Source organism: Daucus carota, chromosome 4 (assembly GCF_001625215.2).
Source record: "Daucus carota subsp. sativus chromosome 4, DH1 v3.0, whole genome shotgun sequence".
Classification (NCBI taxonomy): Eukaryota; Viridiplantae; Streptophyta; class Magnoliopsida; order Apiales; family Apiaceae; genus Daucus; species Daucus carota.
Window position 1 is genome coordinate 39,149,241 of NC_030384.2, and position 20,748 is coordinate 39,169,988.

The 20,748-nt window shown below is 34.1% G+C and overlaps 2 protein-coding genes across 3 annotated transcripts; one reads left to right on the plus strand and one right to left on the minus strand.

Moving 5' to 3' along the window:
• Positions 1-885: 885 nt before the first annotated feature.
• On the minus strand, positions 886-4,860 carry LOC108215634 (acyl-coenzyme A oxidase 2, peroxisomal). The gene is made up of 7 exons (XM_017388155.2): positions 4,274-4,860; positions 3,761-3,876; positions 2,722-3,602; positions 2,049-2,228; positions 1,798-1,964; positions 1,584-1,707; positions 886-1,327 (listed from the first exon to the last, which is right to left on the minus strand). The coding sequence occupies exons 1-7, from the start codon at positions 4,747-4,749 to the stop codon at positions 1,166-1,168; spliced, it is 2,106 nt and encodes a 701-aa protein (XP_017243644.1). The 5' UTR covers positions 4,750-4,860; the 3' UTR covers positions 886-1,165.
• Positions 4,861-6,451: 1,591 nt separating this feature from the next.
• Positions 6,452-10,269, plus strand: LOC108216289 (uncharacterized). Of its 2 annotated transcripts, none has more exons than XM_017389003.2 (5): positions 6,452-6,591; positions 6,784-7,531; positions 7,674-7,727; positions 7,850-8,031; positions 9,958-10,269. In XM_017389003.2, the coding sequence occupies exons 2-5, from the start codon at positions 6,823-6,825 to the stop codon at positions 10,045-10,047; spliced, it is 1,035 nt and encodes a 344-aa protein (XP_017244492.1). In that variant the 5' UTR covers positions 6,452-6,591; positions 6,784-6,822; the 3' UTR covers positions 10,048-10,269. The 2 variants fall into 2 exon arrangements, with proteins under 2 accessions (XP_017244492.1, XP_063947377.1); XM_064091307.1 differs by having other exon boundaries at positions 7,850-8,093; positions 9,958-10,236.
• Positions 10,270-20,748: the final 10,479 nt, after the last annotated feature.

Sequence of the window (20,748 nt, forward strand, 5' to 3'; positions counted from 1 at the left end):
TCTCTGATTATGTTGCGGAGCTTTGGACAACATATATTCCTTTATTGCTTGTTTGGAAACTTGGATTTCATTTGAAATCCTGGATTTTGGATACACAAAAAAAAGTTGGATTGAATTTAATTTGAAATCCAGAACATTTAAATATTAGTATAAAACTGGGAATTTGAAATGAAATATATGTTTTCAAATTTAATATTACAGATTAGTGGTGTGCCCTTTTACTCTCAACTGTTGAGATATAAAATCGGTAGAAAAATTGTTGTAGAAATCATATAATTATTTGGTGATTTGAGGTATAATGTAAAAAAGATAGATATTAGATTAAAATTTGATGGTGAAATCCGTGACAGCTTCCCGCAAAAACTTAAAATTATTTCTTCAAAAGTATCTTTAAAAGTGGCTTTTGTGTTGAAAGTTGTTTTTATATTTAACAAACAGTTTTTCACATATTTTCAGAAAATAAGTTGTTGTCTGCTGCACTCTCTGTACTTGGCAATGTTGAAAAGTTGGGTTAGTGTACTCTGATAACTGAATTTGCTGGTTAAATCCTTAGAAACCACTCTGTTACTCTGCACACTTTGTTGAAGGGACAAACATTTACAATTACAAAGCTAAGCAGAAAATGTTATTTCAGGGGAATGATTGCTTTCCTATGCTACGGAAATACGAGTAAGATTAGATTGGGTGGTGGTGGTTGGGATGCCTGGTTTTTTTAACTTTCACGATTTTCCGGAGGATATTTTTTATTATCCCCTGCTTTGTAAGACGATTTTCAATCGAATTGTTTTTTTATTATTAATAAAATCGAGGCATTTATACTGGCAACTCAATTTGTAACAGACTCGTGCGATGATAGCAGCAAATACATCATTATGCATCTCAAGCTCATCAATAACCTGTTCCTCTGGTACTGAGGTCCCCAATTTTATTTACTCTGTTAGCAAAAATAAAGAAATACAAAGACGGAGACTTTATCTCTTTCCTCCGAAAGAATCCTTGAAATGAATACCAGAACATCACTCTACCTTTGGTAGTAAAATTATTGCAAGAACACTTAACAAATCTCGATTTTTTTCAGTAACTAGAACCCTACCTGTTTCTTGAATTGAAACATGCGAACTCGTCGCAACACATATCCAAAGCACTCCAAAATTTTGCTAGACATTTAGAACCCAATGTGTTGTCTGTACTCTGAATAAACTTCAACAGGAGTCTGTTTTCCGATAGGCGCCCTTATGACAAAATCAGGAATATCGAAGGCATCCACAAGTTCTCTTGCTACGTTCCTCACTTGAAAGCTTAGATATTCCGTCAACTTGTGTATTGCCTGCACATTGAAAATCCCAAATAAGTTTGATATGAAGCCTAAGCATAGTTCATGATTTCAGATGGATAAGTTTTTTGATTCCAGTTGTGAGTGTCCTTGAATAAGTAGTTACAGTTGGAATATTATGGTCAATGCAACCACAGAGCAGTGTAATAATCATGATACAGAACGCAGAATCATATATTATGTTGTTCATCAGATTGTGTAGTATGTCTGTCAGATAAATTCCTAAGCCTTAACAACGTTTTATTCATACCTTGGCTTTATTGGGAGCAACATAGTCGACATTGCGGTATGTCCCAATGTCGTTCCAGATTCTATCCATTGCGTAAAGATCACAAACAAGTTTCAAAGCAGCTCTTGAACTCGGATCAGGGCAGCTGTAAACAAAAACAGGTACAGCTGAGATTGCCACTTAGGAAAACAAACCTTGTGTGAAGTTAAAAATAAGACCAACAGCACAACAGTACTTCTTTACGGCTTTGATAAACGTTTCGAGGATGACAGATTCAATGTGGGACTCTGCAAGCGTCAGAAGGTGATTTAAACATCTATTCCATGCACCAAAACTACCAAGAGTCTTGGTATGTTTCTGAAGTCGCATAGCAGCACTATGTAGCAATCGAGATGTCCGATACTGCAACAAGAATGTGAAACCAGGACAGGTTAAATTCAGGGTAATTAGCTGTGTCACAGAGTACAGAACCCAAAGAAAACTCACCCTAAAGGCATCCAACTGGAATGTAGAATCGCGTAGATGATCTTCACCTTCCCATCTAGAGGTTACCGGATTTGGCTGAGACATATAAGTGCTCATCGACTCTCTTAAATAGTTCCATGTAACCGCAAGCGTTCCACCTTGGAATTTTTTCTGGTACTGCTTTAGAAGGTCTGCTGCAACCTATATCAAATGAAAGCACATCTCTTATATCCTCAAAAAAGCTTTTAGATGTCAAGACTCAAGAATGCAACCAACTAATTTTCCCCATGATATCTCAGTGCCTTTAAAACGGCAAATTATGTTCAAAATAGTTCCATATTTTATTAGATGACGTGCAAATGCATTCTGCACCCTCAGAAAAGCAGAAGTGACTCGACTAAACAGTCAACATACTATCTTGAAAAGGTTTGTCACTCGTGAAGATGACCGATAACAGTACAGCTAGTTGGTGAAAACATTCATACTAATATACACCATACTGACACACACTGTAATTAAGTGAAATCTTTCAATCCACTGAAACCAATTAAGGAAAATCTGGATGCACTATGTTAAAAGCTTTATAAAATTGAGTACTCCCATTTTTAAACGATATATAGAAGTTTTTAGCTGTGAGATGTCAGTTACCAGACGGCATTGCTGCCCCATAGGCGGTTAGAATAGAGAGTGGTACCTGCTGAAGAAGCACTGTATTGTCCCCTTCAAATGTCTGAAAAATGTCATGATCATTTCTCAAGCTACCAAACCGATTTACAGCAGCATAGCCATGGCCTCCACAAGCTTCCCTACAAGTACTCAAAGACTTTGCTGTATATGTAGTCACATATGCCTTGAGTCCAGCCGAGAGAGCATGGACATCCGCCACCAATTCTTCATCCTGAGTCTTCTTCATCTCAGAATATTTTGCAACCAAATTAGTTGTAGCAAAATGAAATGCATAAGTTGAAGCCAGCATTGGCATAAGCTTATGCTGATGAGACTGGTAGTCAAGAATGCTAATTTCAGCTTGCTTAGGTGGTCCAAACTGCTGACGGAGTAGAGCATATCGGATAGCAATTGTGACAGCAATTTTCAGGATACCAACGGAGGAATAGGCAAGACCTACCCGTCCACCTACAAGTTCACCCAATGTGGCAGCAAATCGTTTACTAATAGTTGGAAGACTACTTGTATATTTCCCATCCCGTGAAACATCTCCAAATCGATTAAGAAGATTATTACGTGGTATTCTCACTGAACGGAATCTTAATGCCCCATTATCCACCCCATTCAGACCAACCTTGTGGCCACAATCCTGTATCTCAACTCCTGGAAGTGTTTCATGGGTAGTCATATCCCTTATTGGAACAATGAAGGCATGAACACCCATATCAGTAACACCCTTTGTATCATGAGTTGGTAACATCAGCTTGGCAAAAACAGTAGCAAACTTTCCATGTACGGCAGCATTGCCAATCCACCATTTAATGGCCCCATCATGGGGTGTGTCGATAACAAATTCATCTGTAAGTAGATCAAATGTTGCAACAGTTTCCAGGCCTTGTACATTTGAGCCTTTAAAATGAAAAAAATAATAATAATAAGGAGAGAGAGAGAGAGGTTAAGTCATGTTTAGCTTTTACAGAAGTTGTAGGCCTACACAAGTTAAAATTTCAATTTAAAATCAGATCCCGGATTATAACATTTCTCCAGAGTGAAAATTGTGTGCATACCGTGATGGAGCTCTGTCATAGCAAAACAACCAGGATACTCAACACTGTCAATCCCATTGAAGTACTTGTCCCTATGTTTTTTGGTTCCCAAATTTAGTACAGAACCTCCCCAAAGACTGCGCCGCAATAAAAAGCAGATTAACACATCAAATTCTTATGTATTTTTATTTTTAAATAATTATATTGTGTTCAGTCAGGGAGAATGGAATGAAATTACTAAAAATAAACGAAGATAACAAAGTTAGAGAGGGAAGTTTTGGAAAAGATTGATCATGTTCAAAATTTTTATGATGAAATTTGAAAATAAATCAAGTACAAAATGAAATGGAGCATTTCTTCCCAAATTGAACGTATGATATCTAGTATAGAGGATAAAAAACAGAACAGAGGAAAAAATGAAATTTATAACCGGTTATTCATAATATGGTTCAAATTTCATTCCGTTCTTTTAAAATTCATTTACCCCAACCAAACACAATATTAATGCGAGATGAATCAAGTGAAATAAAGAACCTGTATTGAACTCCAAGCTTGACACCGAACGAGACATCAAGAATGCCAGCAGCTTCAGCAATAGCAAAATACCTCCCAGGCTCTTCAACAACATACTTGAATGGTCTAATCCCGCCTTCTCTCACCATCGCAAGCAGCTGCCTCATGCACAGCTCCCTATGCTCATCTTTCGATATTTCAACCGGCGTTTGAAGATCAGGCCTCGACTCGAAAAAATCGTACACCTTTTGCTGTTCATTTCTGTACTTGCCTCTCATGTACATAGACAGATGGGGGGTGCTCACGTTAAGCTTTCCTCTTGCTGCGCATGTTAGTAGCTGCAGCTGCTGGTTTGAGCTCGGTGGTGGTGGGGCCTCTGTGGGGTTGAGGTGCAAGGTGAGCCGTTGGATTCTCCGGTTGATGAGGGGGTGATTGTTGTCTTGTTCATTTTCAGCCGTTGGATGGGATACGTGCGATTGAAGTCTTGAGGGATCCATTGGAATTATGGAAAGCTGGAGGGTTTAGTTGGGGTTGTTTTATAGAAACACGACTGGGTTTGGTGAAAGGACGCGTGGCTGTTTGTGATTGGTTGGAAAATTGGTTTGGTTTGGCGCGCCATTCGATGTGATGAGGATGATAATAGTGCTAGGACATGCATGGATGTGTATGTTTTTAATGTAGTTGGATTTGGATCAGATCGGGTGACTGGGACGTGTGGGATTAGATTCGTCAAGAAGGTATAGTAGGTGTTTGGCGGGGCTTTTAAGCCCCGCTTCTGGACTTTTAAGTTATAAGCACTTATTCGTACTGTTTGTGTAAAAAGTCGAGAAGCACTTATAAAAAGCTACGATTCTTAGCTTTTGTTTCATGACTTCTACTTTTTTCCCAAACACTTTAATCACTTATAAGTCTTAACTAACTTCTAACTTCTACTTCACTTTTTTATTTTAAGCAAGAAGCACTTATTTTAAGCTCGTCCAAACGGCCCCATAGTTTCTAGAGGAAATTGTACTTCAGACCATAAATCAGAAAACAGACTTTGACAATTCGGTCGATTTAGTTGTTATCGTACGATTACGAAGATGGGCTATTTTGTTCAAATTTTATATATTTAAAAATCTGGTTGCAGACGTTAGGAATATGAACATCTAGGATATATTCATATTATAATTTTAATATATATGTGTATTTTCTTTCGGTAATAGTTGAGATTTGAGAATTAAATATAAATTGTAACAATTTAGGTAGTACAATATTTAAAATTTTCAATTATATTTTCATTTCGTATACTATAAATATATGAAGAAATCAAAATGTGGAGATGCATTGGATTTTTCCCCATGATATAATACTTTAATTTTTCCGTCCAGGTATATATCGAATTTAAGTTTAACGAGTTGCCGGTGAGAATTTAAGCTCAACTTGCCGGTGAAAGTTTTGCTATATACTATTTTATCAGAAAAGAGATACTAGAGCTCCTCTTGTGAACTGAGATACATATTTGTCTGAAAGTTTTGCGCTCTGTTATTTTGTTAAGAGGAGAGACATTGCTACAAGATTATAGTGCAAGTAGGTAATGATATTTTCAAAAACAATCAACACTTGTTTGAAGGCCTGATGATTTAACTATTCATTTGTTATTTCAAATGAACGATTATGGTTTCGGTGAGCGGTATTTTTATTTTATTTTCTCAGTTAATATAGTATTTTATTAAAAAAATTTATTTCATAAATTATTTTGTTAGTCGATGATTTGCCCTCATATCGAGTTAGGTCAGATGAAGACCCCAAAATTTTGGAGTTTTGGAGATCACAACACCCTCATTAAATAAATATAATAATCAATGACTAAGATTATTTTTAAAATATAAATCAATTAATTACTATAAAATTGAAAAATTTAAAAAAAAATATTTTTTATTCTGCTGAATACCTGTGTAAGAAACCACCGCTGAAATAGCATTAAGCAGCTGGGCTTCTAGTGATCATAATTTGGGCTTCACTTAAATCTTTCAACAATTGGGCTTCTCTGCCACAATTCAAATACAAATTCCCGGGTCCCTTTAGGTTAATACTTGGCGCCTCTCCCGTTCAACAAATCAATCTGAAATTAAAAATAATTTGGGCCGGATCCAAAAAATAATTCCCGCCCGAAAAATCGAATTCCCCCCTTTCTGCCAATTGCTATTGTAAAATCATAAAAATCGCAGCCTTACAGCTATACACACAGAGATCAACAAACATATGTATATATAGAAATGATGATCTTTCTCTTCTTCTCTCAACAAAGTAACAATCACTTGTACTAGATTTCTCTCTTTCTTTCCCTTTATTACAAGGTCAGTTTCTTACTTAATTAACTTGTGTTTATGTTTTTTAATGTATTGATTTTTATTGTTATTATTATTGTTGTCATTCTCTTTTTAGTTCGTCGATGGGATTTTTGCTAATTCAATTGTTAGTCTATGTTGGTTGGTGTTAATTGAGATGTACAGTTTATAACTAAAGGTTTGATTTTGATGCGTTTTTAGGGTTTAAAGATTGAAGCTTTGTTTGATTAGAGTTGATTTATGATGAGTGGGGAAAATTCTTGTGATGAAGTTTCCAAGAAAAGGAGTGCTTTAGGAGATGTTACGAATCTTGTTGGGAAAAGAGGATTATCGGAGATTTCGGGTGGTGATTTTGAGGACAGGAAAAAGGGTAAGTCTGTGAAGCAAGTATGTTTAGAAGTGGAGAATGTAGGAAAAAAGGAATCTTTGGCTGAAGGGGGTGTCAATAAAGATAGGGGCAAGGAGGTATTGGATTGCTTGGGCGTTTGTCCCGGGGCTGATGAGCCGAATAGCAAATTCATTTCTGAGGTGCCAAAGTTATTGAAGAATGACTTTCTACATGGCGGGGTTGAAGATATTAATCGAAATGTGGCTGATGTTTCAAGAGAGAGTTGTGTATCTGGCATTCCAAAGCCTACAAGCCCGGCTGTTCTGGATAGTGTTGATGTGGGAGGGGATCCGGCGAAGGATGAGGGAGTCGGTTCTCAAGGCGAACAAAGCACTACTGTCTTTGAACAATTTGATACTGATGTTGATGAAAATGAGCTTGGTGATGAGAATTTAGACTCGGGCAAAAGTGAGTCAGTTGATTATCTCAGATTTCCAGAATCACAAGAATCCAGATCATGTGGTCTGGAAAGATGTGTTGGGTTTAAAGGTGATGGATTATCTGATTCTCCTGTGGGTATTGACTTGATCAAGGCTTGCACTTGTTCTTTTTGCACAAAAGGTACTCTCAACTAATATATTTTTATCTGAAACCTTGATATGTTTAAATTATGTGGTTATATGTCATCAAGTACAGTACTAGATGCTTCAGTTTGTTTTATGAATGATCTGATTATGGTGTTTGTTCTATGTTATTAAATCAGCTGCTTATATTTGGTCAGACCTTCACTACCAGGATATCAAGGGCCGTTTAGCAGGTTGGTGTTCAATTTTTGTATGGCCGTCAAAAATCAGCATGACACTTTATATTGGTTTTGTGTTTTCTTTTGCTGAACTCTATTATCGAATAATATGTTATATTTTTAACTGAATTCGCCAGCATTAAAGAAGAGTCAGAAAGAAGCGAACATCTTGGCTGAAAGGAGTACCAAGATCAGGGCAGCTAACATTCATGGTCAAGAAACACCTGATGTCTCAGAGCTCCAGTCAAGTCTTAGGGGTCAGTGGAGGTCGCTCTTCGCTCATATGGAGGAAATTTTTGGTCAAGAAAGCAGCCAGCTTGTAAGTTCAACTCTAGAGCTTGCACTGATCACCCTGCCTGCTTTTGCACAAATTATTAAATGGTAGTAGCCTTTATAAAGCACAAGAGGCTATATATAGCTATATCTGTTTAATTGTCCATCTGAATCGCATAATTGTGACTTTCATTGGGCTTGTGATTTAAAAATGATAAGCCAAATATCAAAAAGGAAAAGAAAGTGATAAAACCTCAGCTATCATTCACATTTTTGTTTATTGTAATTTTGAACTTTCCTGAAATTTGATAAACTATGTATCAAAGCACAAAAGAAGAGATGAAAACCCAAGGTAATACTTAATAGTATACTTGGTTTATTTCAATCTTCAAGTTTTCTGAAATTTGCCAATTTTTTTTATTTTTACTGCTTTTAAGTATAACCCCTGTTGCTCTATTGGTTTTTAGTCTGTCGTTGGGTAGACAATTTTTTTTATAAAAAATCATCTAAGAATATTTAAATTTTTTTAAACTAAAAATTCCCAAGTGCCGGCTCTTACCTCTGTTTTCACCTGTCTTCAACACTGCTATTTTTTGTTGTAAAACATGTGGTTATTCTGGTAAATGTTCAAGGAGAGCAGATTGTTATACTATGACATACCTTTGATTGTTAAGATCAAAGGTTCTCTAGAAATGACTATGTAGTAACTATCCAAACAATCACTCTTAACATTGTTATACTTGCCTGAATTAGATTACAATGAAATTTCTCCTTGTGTTGGCTTATGGTAATTTGTTAGGATCTGTTTAACCTTATTAGAATATTGATGGATATTACAGCAAGCCAGCGACCCTATTTTCTTCTCCACTGTTAGAAGTGGCCTTTTTTATGTTGATAACCTCTGTTATTTCTTATCTAAATTATTTTGAATTGGCTGATATACTTTTATCTTCCTTTTTACTCGTGAAGTGCTTCTTAGGTATACGCTCTGCCTGTGAAACTTTACTAGATGTATCAAATAACTAAAGGAGATTTGAAGGCTGAAATTGAGTCCAGAGGTTCTGAAAAACCATTCAAGCTTCTGTTTTATATTTTGTAGCAATTATGCTAGTGAAAATTGTGAAACATCTAATGCATGCAAGATCTTAGGCAACATTTTCTTCCGCTAGATGACAATAGATATATGAACTTAGTTTCTACTCTCAAACTTTTATGAAAATAACAAATATGAATTATATATGATTAGAAACAAACTAAAATTTCCCGTCTGACTATCAGAAGTTTCACATAAACATTCTGGCCTCTGAATGTTTTATCAGCTACCCTGTATTAGACAAGTCAAATAATAAAATTTAGTCTCTAAATGCTTGCAAGATCTTAGGGAACATTATTAATCCTATCTGGTCATCAACTTGCAAAGGAGGAAATAACCGCATATAGGAACACAATTTACATACCAACACTAATTGTACCCTAGATCTGTGGAAATACTGAGAAGAGGTATGTAACTTGACTTTCTTTGCATAATTGGTAAGAGTTTAAAATTGTCAGTAGCGCTGATGATTCTAAATGTATCTTGTATGGATTCATACCATAAGCAGTGTCCACGCGGCATATGGTAAATATAGTTGGTGTAATGTGATAAATTAGTGCTGCAGATATCAGACTGAAAGCATTTCAAAAATTTGCTGCTGTTAGGCTTTTGTACAACTTCTTTTCGTTATCTTTGTTTGTAATGCATCTATAAGTTATTGATTATAATCTCTTATCAGATATAACTATGCTGGATTGCATGATCTACTTGTCGCAAATATTTTTGATTTTGCTCCCATGTATAGTGAATATTGTATTATTGATGAATGATTGAGTGAGATTTGTAAGTATCGTTGATGTTCCTATGGCTCCTAAATACTCCGGTCTCTTTATTATTTTCAACATGGAATCTGATAAGTAGCTCAATCATGAATTGCAGGAATCCAACTTATACACACTAAAGGATCTGAGAGATAATTGCAAGACTGAATTGGAGTCGATTAATGGGATGCCTTTTAGTAAAGAGTAGTATGCTTCCAGAGATATGATCCATGTTGTGTTTGTAATGTTGGTGCGCTTTTGCCCCATTTCTTTCTTGTTCTCCTATGTTCTGTTTTACTGGTTTCATCTGAATCTACCTAATCTGTAGTTGTATAATAATAAAATTGTATGCTATATTAGCTCTTTAAACGATTGTTTGCACCAATATTTGCCCTTAGTACAATTTTCAGACAATCTTTTTCCTATTTAAGTTGTGTTTGTAGGTGGTTTTTATCTATAATTGAATATGACTTGGTGTGATTAATAGTGACTGGTTTACTTCATGATAATCTGGAACATAGTCATAGTTTTATTTGCAATAGCGTGTAAAATGTACTTGTCATCAGTGGATCAGTTGGGGGACTGGGGCAGTTGAAACTTGGATGTGAAGCTGGAATATTATGCTTAGACTCTTATTTTATAATGACACGATAATGGCTTGATTTGGGGTCATGTTTGATGCAATGATTAAGTGTTTACTTTCAATCTGTTAAGACTTTGAATCTAAGACTGCATTGGTTCGGAGTTTTTCTGACCCCAGTGATTTAATCAAAAAAAGAACTCTGCAAATTTTGTTAAATTACCAAGCCACATTATGTGTCTCCAGCACCAAACTTGCACAATAGAGCTCAGCAAGTCACATTCATTAGCAGTTAGAACCATTTTTATCCCATCTTTGTTTATTGCATTATTGGAATAGTTTGTATTACAATCAGTAGATAATGATGCTTCCTTCTCTAGAGATAAACTAGTTAATTAGTTGATGCTTCTCTGGAGATAACTTAGTTAACTAGTTGATGCTTCATCCGAGTTCTTTGTTTATTCTTGAGAATGGAGATAATGGTGTTTATCACATAATCATGCAAATAATGGGTTTCTAGTCAACTCTTGCCGATTGAAGTGGCATGTCAACTACACATGAATTATAATCATCCCATCTAGTGTTAACCAACAGTATTGGTAGAATATGATTATAATACTTCAATCACGTAATACACTAATAAAAAAACATAGTCAACCACAGCAAGCAGCACTAGCAAATAGAGTTTGTGAACTGTGATGTAGGTCTTGTTCATGATCTTTTGTGAGTCAGGGAGGGGCTTAAAAACGTTGCAAGCACCTCTTAACCCATGTCATTAATTTAGGATGCTCATCTTGAGGCTGAAGTTGCCAAGTTCTTCGTATGTATAAACCAAAAGTATTACCAATTTACCGCCATAAAGACATTTGTCACTAAGCTCACCTCCTAATACCTTGAGTTCAGGGCCGTCTGGGAGAATTTTGGGGCCCTGTGCTAAAATATGAATTAGGCCCCAAATAATAAAAAAATATGTATATTGTAAAAGTAAATAAATAATAAAAATATTATTTTATTTTTTTATAAAATTAAAACATGTCACTTAGAATAAGATAAATAATGTTATTAAATAATCAGTAATTCTAGTATTTTAAACAAAATTTATATATGAATTTATTTGAGATATATCTATATTTCATTGAAAAGAATGAAATTTATAGTACATATGAAAAAATATCATATGTAAAAAATATTATGAAAACATTTAATAAAAGAGTAATTATTATAAAAAAAAGTAAAGATACAACACAAAAGTATTAAAAATGCAAATAGATATAATAAATTAATCTATTAGATTATGTAATTATTTATCTATAAATAAATAGAATGAAAATAAATATTAAATTTTCAATTTTCAATTTCATTCTTTAAATTTTTTTTATTAAATAAAACATTGATTTCTAAATTTTGAGGCCCCTATAGTTTTGGGGCCCTGTGCCGTCGCCCACCTTGCACGTCTCAAAAACCGGCCCTGCTTGAGTTCACCGTCAGTTCTTTTTTCCCGCCTCCTTTTCTTCTCCAACATGATATGGATCAGAAGGGAGCAAAGGAGCTCTGTCGTTACAGACTTCATCAATGTATATTGTACAATGAGGGAAGACTTGCAGACTGGCATCCCATTTTGGATGAAGTACCGGAATTTTGTGGCAAACCGGGTTCATCTTAGCTCTTGTAATCCTTCCTCAAGTCCTGTTCTTTGTACTCGTACACTATATGCCCTTTTGAGCTGATGCAACTCTCATTCTAGCCGAACATACTTCCCAAAAGTCCACCAGAAATCACCGCTTAAAATGTACATTAAACTTGTATATATCCCTGCATGGCTGCATGGGTTAGTTGAAGACATTGCTAGTAATATCAAGAAACCAAACTTATGAAGGCAAATTGATTTAAATTGGTTTGTATGTAACGTAGCAACTTCTGACTCCTATAACAATTACAGGATTTTAGTTTGTTTAATGCTATGTTTTATGTCTATCTAATTATGTACTGGCGAAAGAATCCTTGACTAAATTTCTGCAATACATATTTAATAAAAATTGCCGATTACTCCCTCCGCCCCACCCGATTCTTTATATCGGATTTGGACACGGAAGTTAAAAAAATAGGTATAAAGTAGTGGAAAGAGAAAGAATAATGGGTGAAGTGATAGGATCCATAGATATTTAATATATAAAAGATATAGTGGAGTAAAATTATGGTGAAAATGGAGGAAAAGTGGGAAAGTGTTGGGACCCATTAACTATTTAAGAAAAATGTAAGATAAAGAAACGAGTGGGACGTCTAAAAGAAATAGTAAAGATTCGGTGGAACGAAGGGATTACTTGTCCATTGATAGAACAACTGCAAAGTTGATCAACTAACATCTATCTACGGTTAAAAAATGAGATACTACATCTTTTGATACAGTACCACTAGGGGCGTAGCTACGTTCACCACCGGGGTCACTTGCACTCCTCACTTTTTAATATCCAAATTTAATTTTTAAATTTTTGACCCTCAAAAAATAATTTTTTTGATCCTTAATTAGTGTTGTAAAAAATGGTAATCAAACTTTTTTTTTTTTTTTTGAAAAAGGAAAATAATTCAATAATGAAAAGCCATACGGCATCTACAGATATAATCGAAATTGAACAAACGCATAATCATATCGCCGTTGAATCCTTCCTTCTTCGGTAGGCAACCAAGCGATTTTTTGAAGAGATATATACATGCTGTAATACTCTCAATGTTGTTTTGAGCAATCGACCATAAATGCATCACCATACAAACCTTTATCATTGAATCAGCATCATGAAAATCCCGCAGATCTGTAATCCCGGACATGATGAACACACAAAACCCAAACAAAAATCAAACTCTCACAGAAGGAGAGACCAAACAAAACCCAAATAAATTGGGAACTTATTGAAGAAAACAAGAGATTAACTAATAGTAAGAAAAGAAGACAATATTGGGGCTTTCCACCGGTGAAATCCGATGGAAGCCCCTCGGATAAAAGAGACGGCGGCTACTTCAAGGTGAGAGAAATTTTAATGGTCGGTGAAGTCATAGATTAGGGATTAATCGGTGATTAATTGAATTGACCGGGGATTAATCGGATTAATCAGTAATTAATCGGAGATTTAATCAGTTCGGCGAGCTACGGAACAGGGATTAATCGGTGACTAATCGTGATTAATCACCAACTTTTAGAACAGAGCCCCTAAACGTAAAACATTGATACCGGAAGTACATAAATTTTTTTAAAAAATAATGAAATCATTGTTTTATATTTATCAAAATTTGTTGAAATAGAGTATTAATATTGTAAGCACGATTCTAAAATTGTGATATTTGTATTTTTATATTTAAGTTCAGTTTATCATATTTTTTTAGGAATTTTCTGTGGTGTACCCAAGTTCACACAATAGTTAATAACTTTCATGAGATTAGTAAATCTGATTGGCGGTTAAATAATAAATGTTAATCGGCCCCTTACATTCACACTAATTCCACCAATAAAAGAAGTCATTTTTATGAGAGTTAGTGTTTATTGTGTGTCCTTTGGCACACATTTAGAATGGCCGATTTTTTTATGAGATTGTTTTTCGAACAACCCCCCCCCCCCCCTACTATGGCCGTGTTTGGGAGTTCGAGGTTTGGGGCAAAATTAGAGGTTTGAGCCTTTGAGGTACTTTAGAGGTTTGACCACTAAAATAAGCTAATATTAGTGGTTGGTAGTTAGCGGATTAAAATTGGATCCAAAAAGCTAATTTTGAAAAAGCTACTATGAGGAGTTTTTGGGATTAGCGGTTTTGGTTTGTGTCAGAAAAATCTAATCAATCAGCTATTTACCAAACAGTTTTACGAAAAATAACTAATTCAATCCACTAGTCAAAACATCTAATTCAATCAGCTAGTCAAAACAGCTAATTCGGTCCGCTAACAGCTAACCGCTAACCCCCAAACAAGATCTATGTATTCTGGCTACGCCCCTGAGTACCACATCATCCTTTGATGAGCAATCTCATTAATGGATATTATCATTGAGTATTTTATCTGTTGATAAGCTATATTATAAAATAAAATACAACCTTGAATTATACAAAGTATTTTAATACATCATCAAGTCACATGTCCCTAATAGAGCTGTAATTCGAGTCGGGCGGCTCGCGAGCTCGCCCGGCTCGAAGTCGTTTAAGTGGGCTCGACTCGACTCGACTCGTTAAACGAGCCGAGTTCGGGCAAAGGGTTCGGCTCGTTTAATTAAACGAGCCGGCTCGACTCGTGAAATTAAACGAGCCGAGTTCGGGTAGAGGTTTGGGCTCGATTAAATGTAAAATTATACGAGCTGGCTCGACTCGACTCGTGAAATTAACCGAGTCGAGTTCGGGCAAAGATTTATGCTCGATTAGTTACTCGAGCCGAGCCGGCTCGATTAGTTACTCGAGCCGAGCCGGCTCGACTCGATTAAACTTGGCTCGAATTAGGCTCGGCTCGAAACTCGCCCGGCTCGACTCGAATTACAGCCCTGGTCCCTAACAATCTCCCCCTATTTATTTCTGATAAAATTTCATATATAAATTTGAGTGTTTGATGATAACAAAACACTTCAAACAGAAAATCTCATCAAATAAGAGGTCGTTTGGTTAAACTTAAAAGAAGTTACTTATTGTTTAAAGTAGAAAAGTGGATTATAAGTGATAAGTAGACATAACTTATAAGTTTTTAAAGTGTTTGGATAATGTAAATAATAAATGGTGAAGATTTTGGTAATTTAAATTTATAAGTATATTCATTTTAACCATTTATTTAATAAATGATATTGATAAATGTATATAATTTATCACATATCTGAAATGTAAAAAAAATATATTAAATATGTTAATCAAATTGATGAGAAGTCGGAGCTTTTTTTTCCTTTCTCTTGACTTTGTTAAAAAGTCATACAGAAGTGAGAGAACTTTTTTACCAAACAGTCGTTTAAGAAGCTGAAACCGACTTCTATAAAAAAAAAAAAAACGATTTCAGTGGATACCGAAACACCCACTAAGGGGTCGTTTGGTTGAGCTTTCTTGGTATCAGGTATGAGTTTTGTTCATTCTAAACCCATACCTTGTGTTTGGTTAAAAAAATTCTTTCATCAAACTCATTACTCAAACCCACAAGGTATGAGATTTTCATACCCAAGGGGGGGTGGGTATGAAACATGGCTTTCAGGAATCAAATTTTTTTCTTTTATTTTCAATACTATTTTATATCATTTCATGTAAATTATTAATACAAAATGAAATTAATGACTCAAAGATATATAAAAATATTAATTTAATGATATTTTTAATTAATTACAATTAATAACTCATAAATATTATAATTCAATCATATTCATTCCATCACTCAACCAAACACCTGATATCAGAAATGATACCTCAAACCTATACCAGCTTAATTCGATTTCTCATTTCAACCTCATACCCTCTCTCCAACCAAACGACCTCTAATTGAGTTTGCTTATTTACCCAAATAGTATGAAAATTTTTAGAAGTACTTCCAAAGTAAGAAGCCGGACTTCTTCCCTCCCCAAAGACCCACTAAGTTTTTTTTTTAAAAAAAAAAACTTAAAAAATACTCCTAATTCCTAAATGAAGAAGAAAGGAGATGGGCAATATATACTATGACTGGCGTGTAAGAAAGGATTAGTGATCCACGTCAGGAAATACGTGTTAATGCGTCACAGAAGGTCCACCACCACATGTGCAGGCCATGCCAGCTGCGAGTGTGCGCTGGTGGGGACAAATTTCGCTTCACTCTAACGCAACTTCCGTTTTTTCCCCCACCTTTTCGCGAAAGTACTCTTTTGATTTTATGAAAGGCCATAAAAATTAAATTAATTTAACTTATTTTTATTAATTCTATACAAATTTGTTTCATATATAGTTTTAGTAGTAATTCGGTAAACGAACATTTGCATACTTTAATCAATTTAGGGGATAGCAATAAATTTTTTATTGTGACTGAGAGTTGCTTGTTCTATCTCCTTTTAATTCTAATCGGTCCATCTACTTATCCACCTCTTCTACATGCATTTCCTTCTAATCCATCTCGTCTCCATCCTTTTTTTTCTCATCTCAATTCTCTCTCTCATAGTTATTTCAATTCATAACCAACGGTTTTACATCTACAAAACAATGTTTTCCTAATTTAGAATTTTTTATCAATAAAAATCTTTCTTTATTTGTTTTTTTATCAATAAAATCGAGTTTTGTTCACAAAACTCGAGAAGCCCATTTGGATATTTTCTTTCCCCATTTCATTGTGTTTAAGTTATTATTTGTGTGCTTGAGTGTCTCGCTTTATGCGTGTCTCGTTTTGTGCAATGTGTTTGTTGTGTTGAAAATGTATTTTACGATATATTGGGAGATCTGAAAATCTGACATAAAAAACGCTTTATGCAGGTCTATAACTGATGTCTGGCGGGTAGATTGTTGGGATGCGTTTTAGACGGTAGTTAATATTACATGTGCTCACTTCTCATAAAAAAATTGTATTCATGACATGAGACCTTTAAACTCAGTTTTTACAACTGACCCCTCTGAACTTTGTATAGTTTATGGAACTACTGTAATAGTCAATTGTGAATGTACTGTTTTTAGTGGAGATGCATGCTGGATTACTCGGAAAATTATTATCTTCAATTTTAACTTTCAGATAAGTCCGTTCTATTTTTTTAATTTTCTGGAATTTTCGAATGAAAAAATCAAAAATAAAATCACTTTTTTTTATTTTGAATATATTGAAACCAAATTTGAGAACTACCTTTTTCAAAATCTGAATTTTTTTGAATGAAAAATACCAAAAATAAAAATTATTTTTTTTTGTTTCGAATATATTGAAAGCAAGTGAACTATCTTTCTTAAAAATAAAATCTATCAGTATGTTATTGAAAAGTTGCTTTAAATCGTTAATTACATGTAGAAATTTATTTTCATTTTTCACTCATGAATTATAATCCAATTTTGTAATTTTATATATTAATATTGATATTGCATCGAGATGTTTATAATATTAAATTTATTTTATAAATATTAATTTTGAATCTTTCATATAAACTTTATAGACCACCGTAAATTTATTTAAATTTATAAATATTAATTTTTAATTATTAATATAATTTTTATAGATAATTTCAAAGCGCAGTTTGTCACGCTATCTCCCTCCGTGCCTCCGTTTAGCAGATTCATTGAACTTAGTTTCCCATGTTCTAGTGTGAATACGAGTTTGACGGACAGAGCTTTTATTGTACTGAGCCGACATAAACCATAGTTAGGTTTAAGTTAACCCAACCCAATACTGAGGTTAGGAGTAGAATAGGTCCTGTTATCATCCTTTTACGCAAATTTAGAAGCCAGTTATCCCATTTGTTTGTTTCTATGGCGCCGCAATTTACGATAAAATTGTTCCACCCCAACCCACTTGCCCACATGATTATGTTCCCACTACCTACGGCTCAGATCTGAAGATGCCATGTTTAATTAATGTCTTTTTTAACTCACTCGGCACGGGTTTCAATGCTTATGGGCCCACTTATCGTGTCTCCATTCTAAAACTACGTCCTCTACATTTATTATCTCACCTGCCGCCTTTATAACTCCCACTCCCTGTTTTCTTATCGCTGTTATTTGGAGCAAAATATACGGCGTTTAACGGTCCTTATTAATTTTAAAAGATTATATATTTCTCTAAATTTGATTTTATACGATGCTTTGTATTTTCATATTAATTTAAGATTTCTATGTATTTTCAGCGGCAGGTATGACCAGCGCATGAAAAAAATTAGAAGAAAAGCTTACTAGTGGAAGTGAATTAAAGATTCATGGTTGTTTACTAAGAGCAAATTTCTACGGAGACCACTTTTATTGGAGACTGTGTAGATCATTTATATTCTGCAAGTGAAATATTGCAAAACGTATAATTTTGCACATCATGTTGTACAAAATTATTATTTCATTTTAAAATCTTGAATATCATATAAGTTTCGCATGTAGAACATTACAAAATGTTATATTCTACGAAATATATTTAGTTTGCAGGACATTGTTCAACTTGCAGAACATACATTATATACTTATGAAACATAGATGATCTTCAACAATTTTAATGAATACATGATATTTGTACAACATACTTCACAAAATAATGTATTTTATAGTGTTTTGATTGCAGAACATAAGTGGTCTCTATGGTCTCCGATAAAAATAGTTCCCATGGAACTTTACTCTGTTTACTAATATTCTTACTCAAATAGCAGTTTTAGTTGTGTTCAGTTTTAGATATTTATACCTTTAGAAATTAATAGTTCATATTATAGATAAATAATAATTCAAAATAATAATGTTTTATATTGAAATAGAAATTGATAAATATTGTCGAAATTAGATCTGATTTTGACAGTCATTCGTTCATTAGAGCAACTCCAACAGTGATCCGAAAATTATGAGATATTGTTACCTCCAAAAGTGAACTCAAAGGTGATGCAAAATTAGATTAGTGAATGATATTGAAACAATTCCGGATCCCTATTATTCACACATCAAATTTTTTTGGGTATTATAACATTTTTAATTTTTATTATATGTTTTTGTTTTTTTTTTAACGTAGGAACCCGCAGCCGCTACCCTTTTGGTGCGCACTGGGTAAACCCACGAGCTCACGTAATATTATTATATGTGTTTTTGTTAATATTATTAGAGAAAATTAATTAGGCCTAGAATATAATTAAAACGACAATTAATCATAATTTTTTTAAAATACATAAAAATTTTAGAGTACATGAATATTAAAAATATGAAACAAAATAACACAACATGTATTATTTAACGATATTACAGTTTTAAATAAAAATTGAATTATTGAAGATAAATATGTCCATTTTGATTTGGGAAGAATATAATGAATTTGAAACTTAGTATTTTTATGCAATATTTTAATACGTTTAATCCTTTTTTATGTATCATTTTATTTTTTTCAAATTATTTTGTAACATCTTATCTTTGTATAGTTGCTGGTGTTATTATTATAACTAATAATGAAATTAGTTTATTTAAAAAATTATAAGAATATAATAGTATTGAATGAATTTAAATTTATTTTGTACATATGATTGGCATATAATTTGGATCCCGCCTTAAATTGAGATAATTTTGGATATGTGATCGTAGTTTGCCTTAGAGTAAGTTGAGCAATGTCGCACCGGGTAAACTTATGAGTTCACGCAATAGGCTGCAAACTACGTGAAACAAGATAAACCATACTTAAGCGACATGCTATGGTCCAGGAGGCATAATCACAAATTCTCCTCTATTTGATAGTCGAACTTGTGATCAAGAGAATAAGAGGATACAAGTCTCCTCTTTAACCAGCTAAATCCTCTATTTGAGAGTCGAACATGTGATCAAAAGGATATGAGCATACAAGCCACCTCTTTAACCAGTTAAACTAACCCTTGCGAATGTAATGTCCTAATTTGATGTCTTATAACAAAATTTAAGATATTTGAAGCAAACGAGTGCTCCGCATCCAACAATGTCCTCATTCCTCGTGCTACCATGATATTCCACAAATGCATTATCTCTGAGACACCACTATACTTATCATAAACCAACTCTATCAACAAAAAATTACCTTCTTACTATTCCAATACATCTCCCCTTTTAATTTCCCTCACTTACTAGGGTATTGTTAGACTTGCTCTAATGTCTCATCCATATTTGAGTATTATTTTATTTTATTACCCAAATAAAGTATTGGTCATTTATATTTGAAGTGGATTGCCGAACAATAAGGAAATATTTCCCCACTTTCTGCCCTCAGTTATTTTCAATCCTCACTCACTCAAAATTTTATTATTAAGAATTATTAATTTATAAATAAATAATTGAAAACGATGGAATTTGAACCGAGGTATCAATAATTTATCATTCCCGAATCCCGGCGACCACAAATTCACCAAAGCGGCAAAACGTAACTCGTGTTCAACATTTGAATCATTGAATGAGTGAGGGGAATTGTGTGCCAAATTGCTATAGTATGTGAAACCGAACCTTTCGTCTTAGCTTAAACTTTGTGGAGAGAAATAATGGAGTGATACTGTGATTGTAATATTGCAAGAAGTCAAGGAAGTTATGGTCCACACGGAGCAACAACTTGACTCATATTCGTTCATTCATTTGGAAAGATATTTTATTTCTCAACGATAGCGTGGTCCTTGTTCCTCACCCACAGGCCTCAGCCTTTGCATGTGTGCCTCTTAATGATTTGTCCCGGTAGATAATCCACCTAGTGTCCACACGG

Coding starts and splice junctions, on each gene's coding strand:
- LOC108215634 (XM_017388155.2), bottom strand. CDS start 4,749: ATGGATCCCTCAAGACTTCAATCGCACGTATCCCATCCAACGGCTGAA. Junction 3,877..4,273: donor AAGCTTGGAGTTCAATACAG/GTTCTTTATTTC, acceptor ATTGCGGCGCAG/TCTTTGGGGAGGTTCTGTAC. Junction 1,708..1,797: donor TTTATCAAAGCCGTAAAGAA/GTACTGTTGTGC, acceptor TTTTGTTTACAG/CTGCCCTGATCCGAGTTCAA.
- LOC108216289 (XM_017389003.2), top strand. CDS start 6,823: ATGATGAGTGGGGAAAATTCTTGTGATGAAGTTTCCAAGAAAAGGAGT. Junction 7,532..7,673: donor TTGTTCTTTTTGCACAAAAG/GTACTCTCAACT, acceptor TTATTAAATCAG/CTGCTTATATTTGGTCAGAC. Junction 8,032..9,957: donor GTCAAGAAAGCAGCCAGCTT/GTAAGTTCAACT, acceptor CATGAATTGCAG/GAATCCAACTTATACACACT.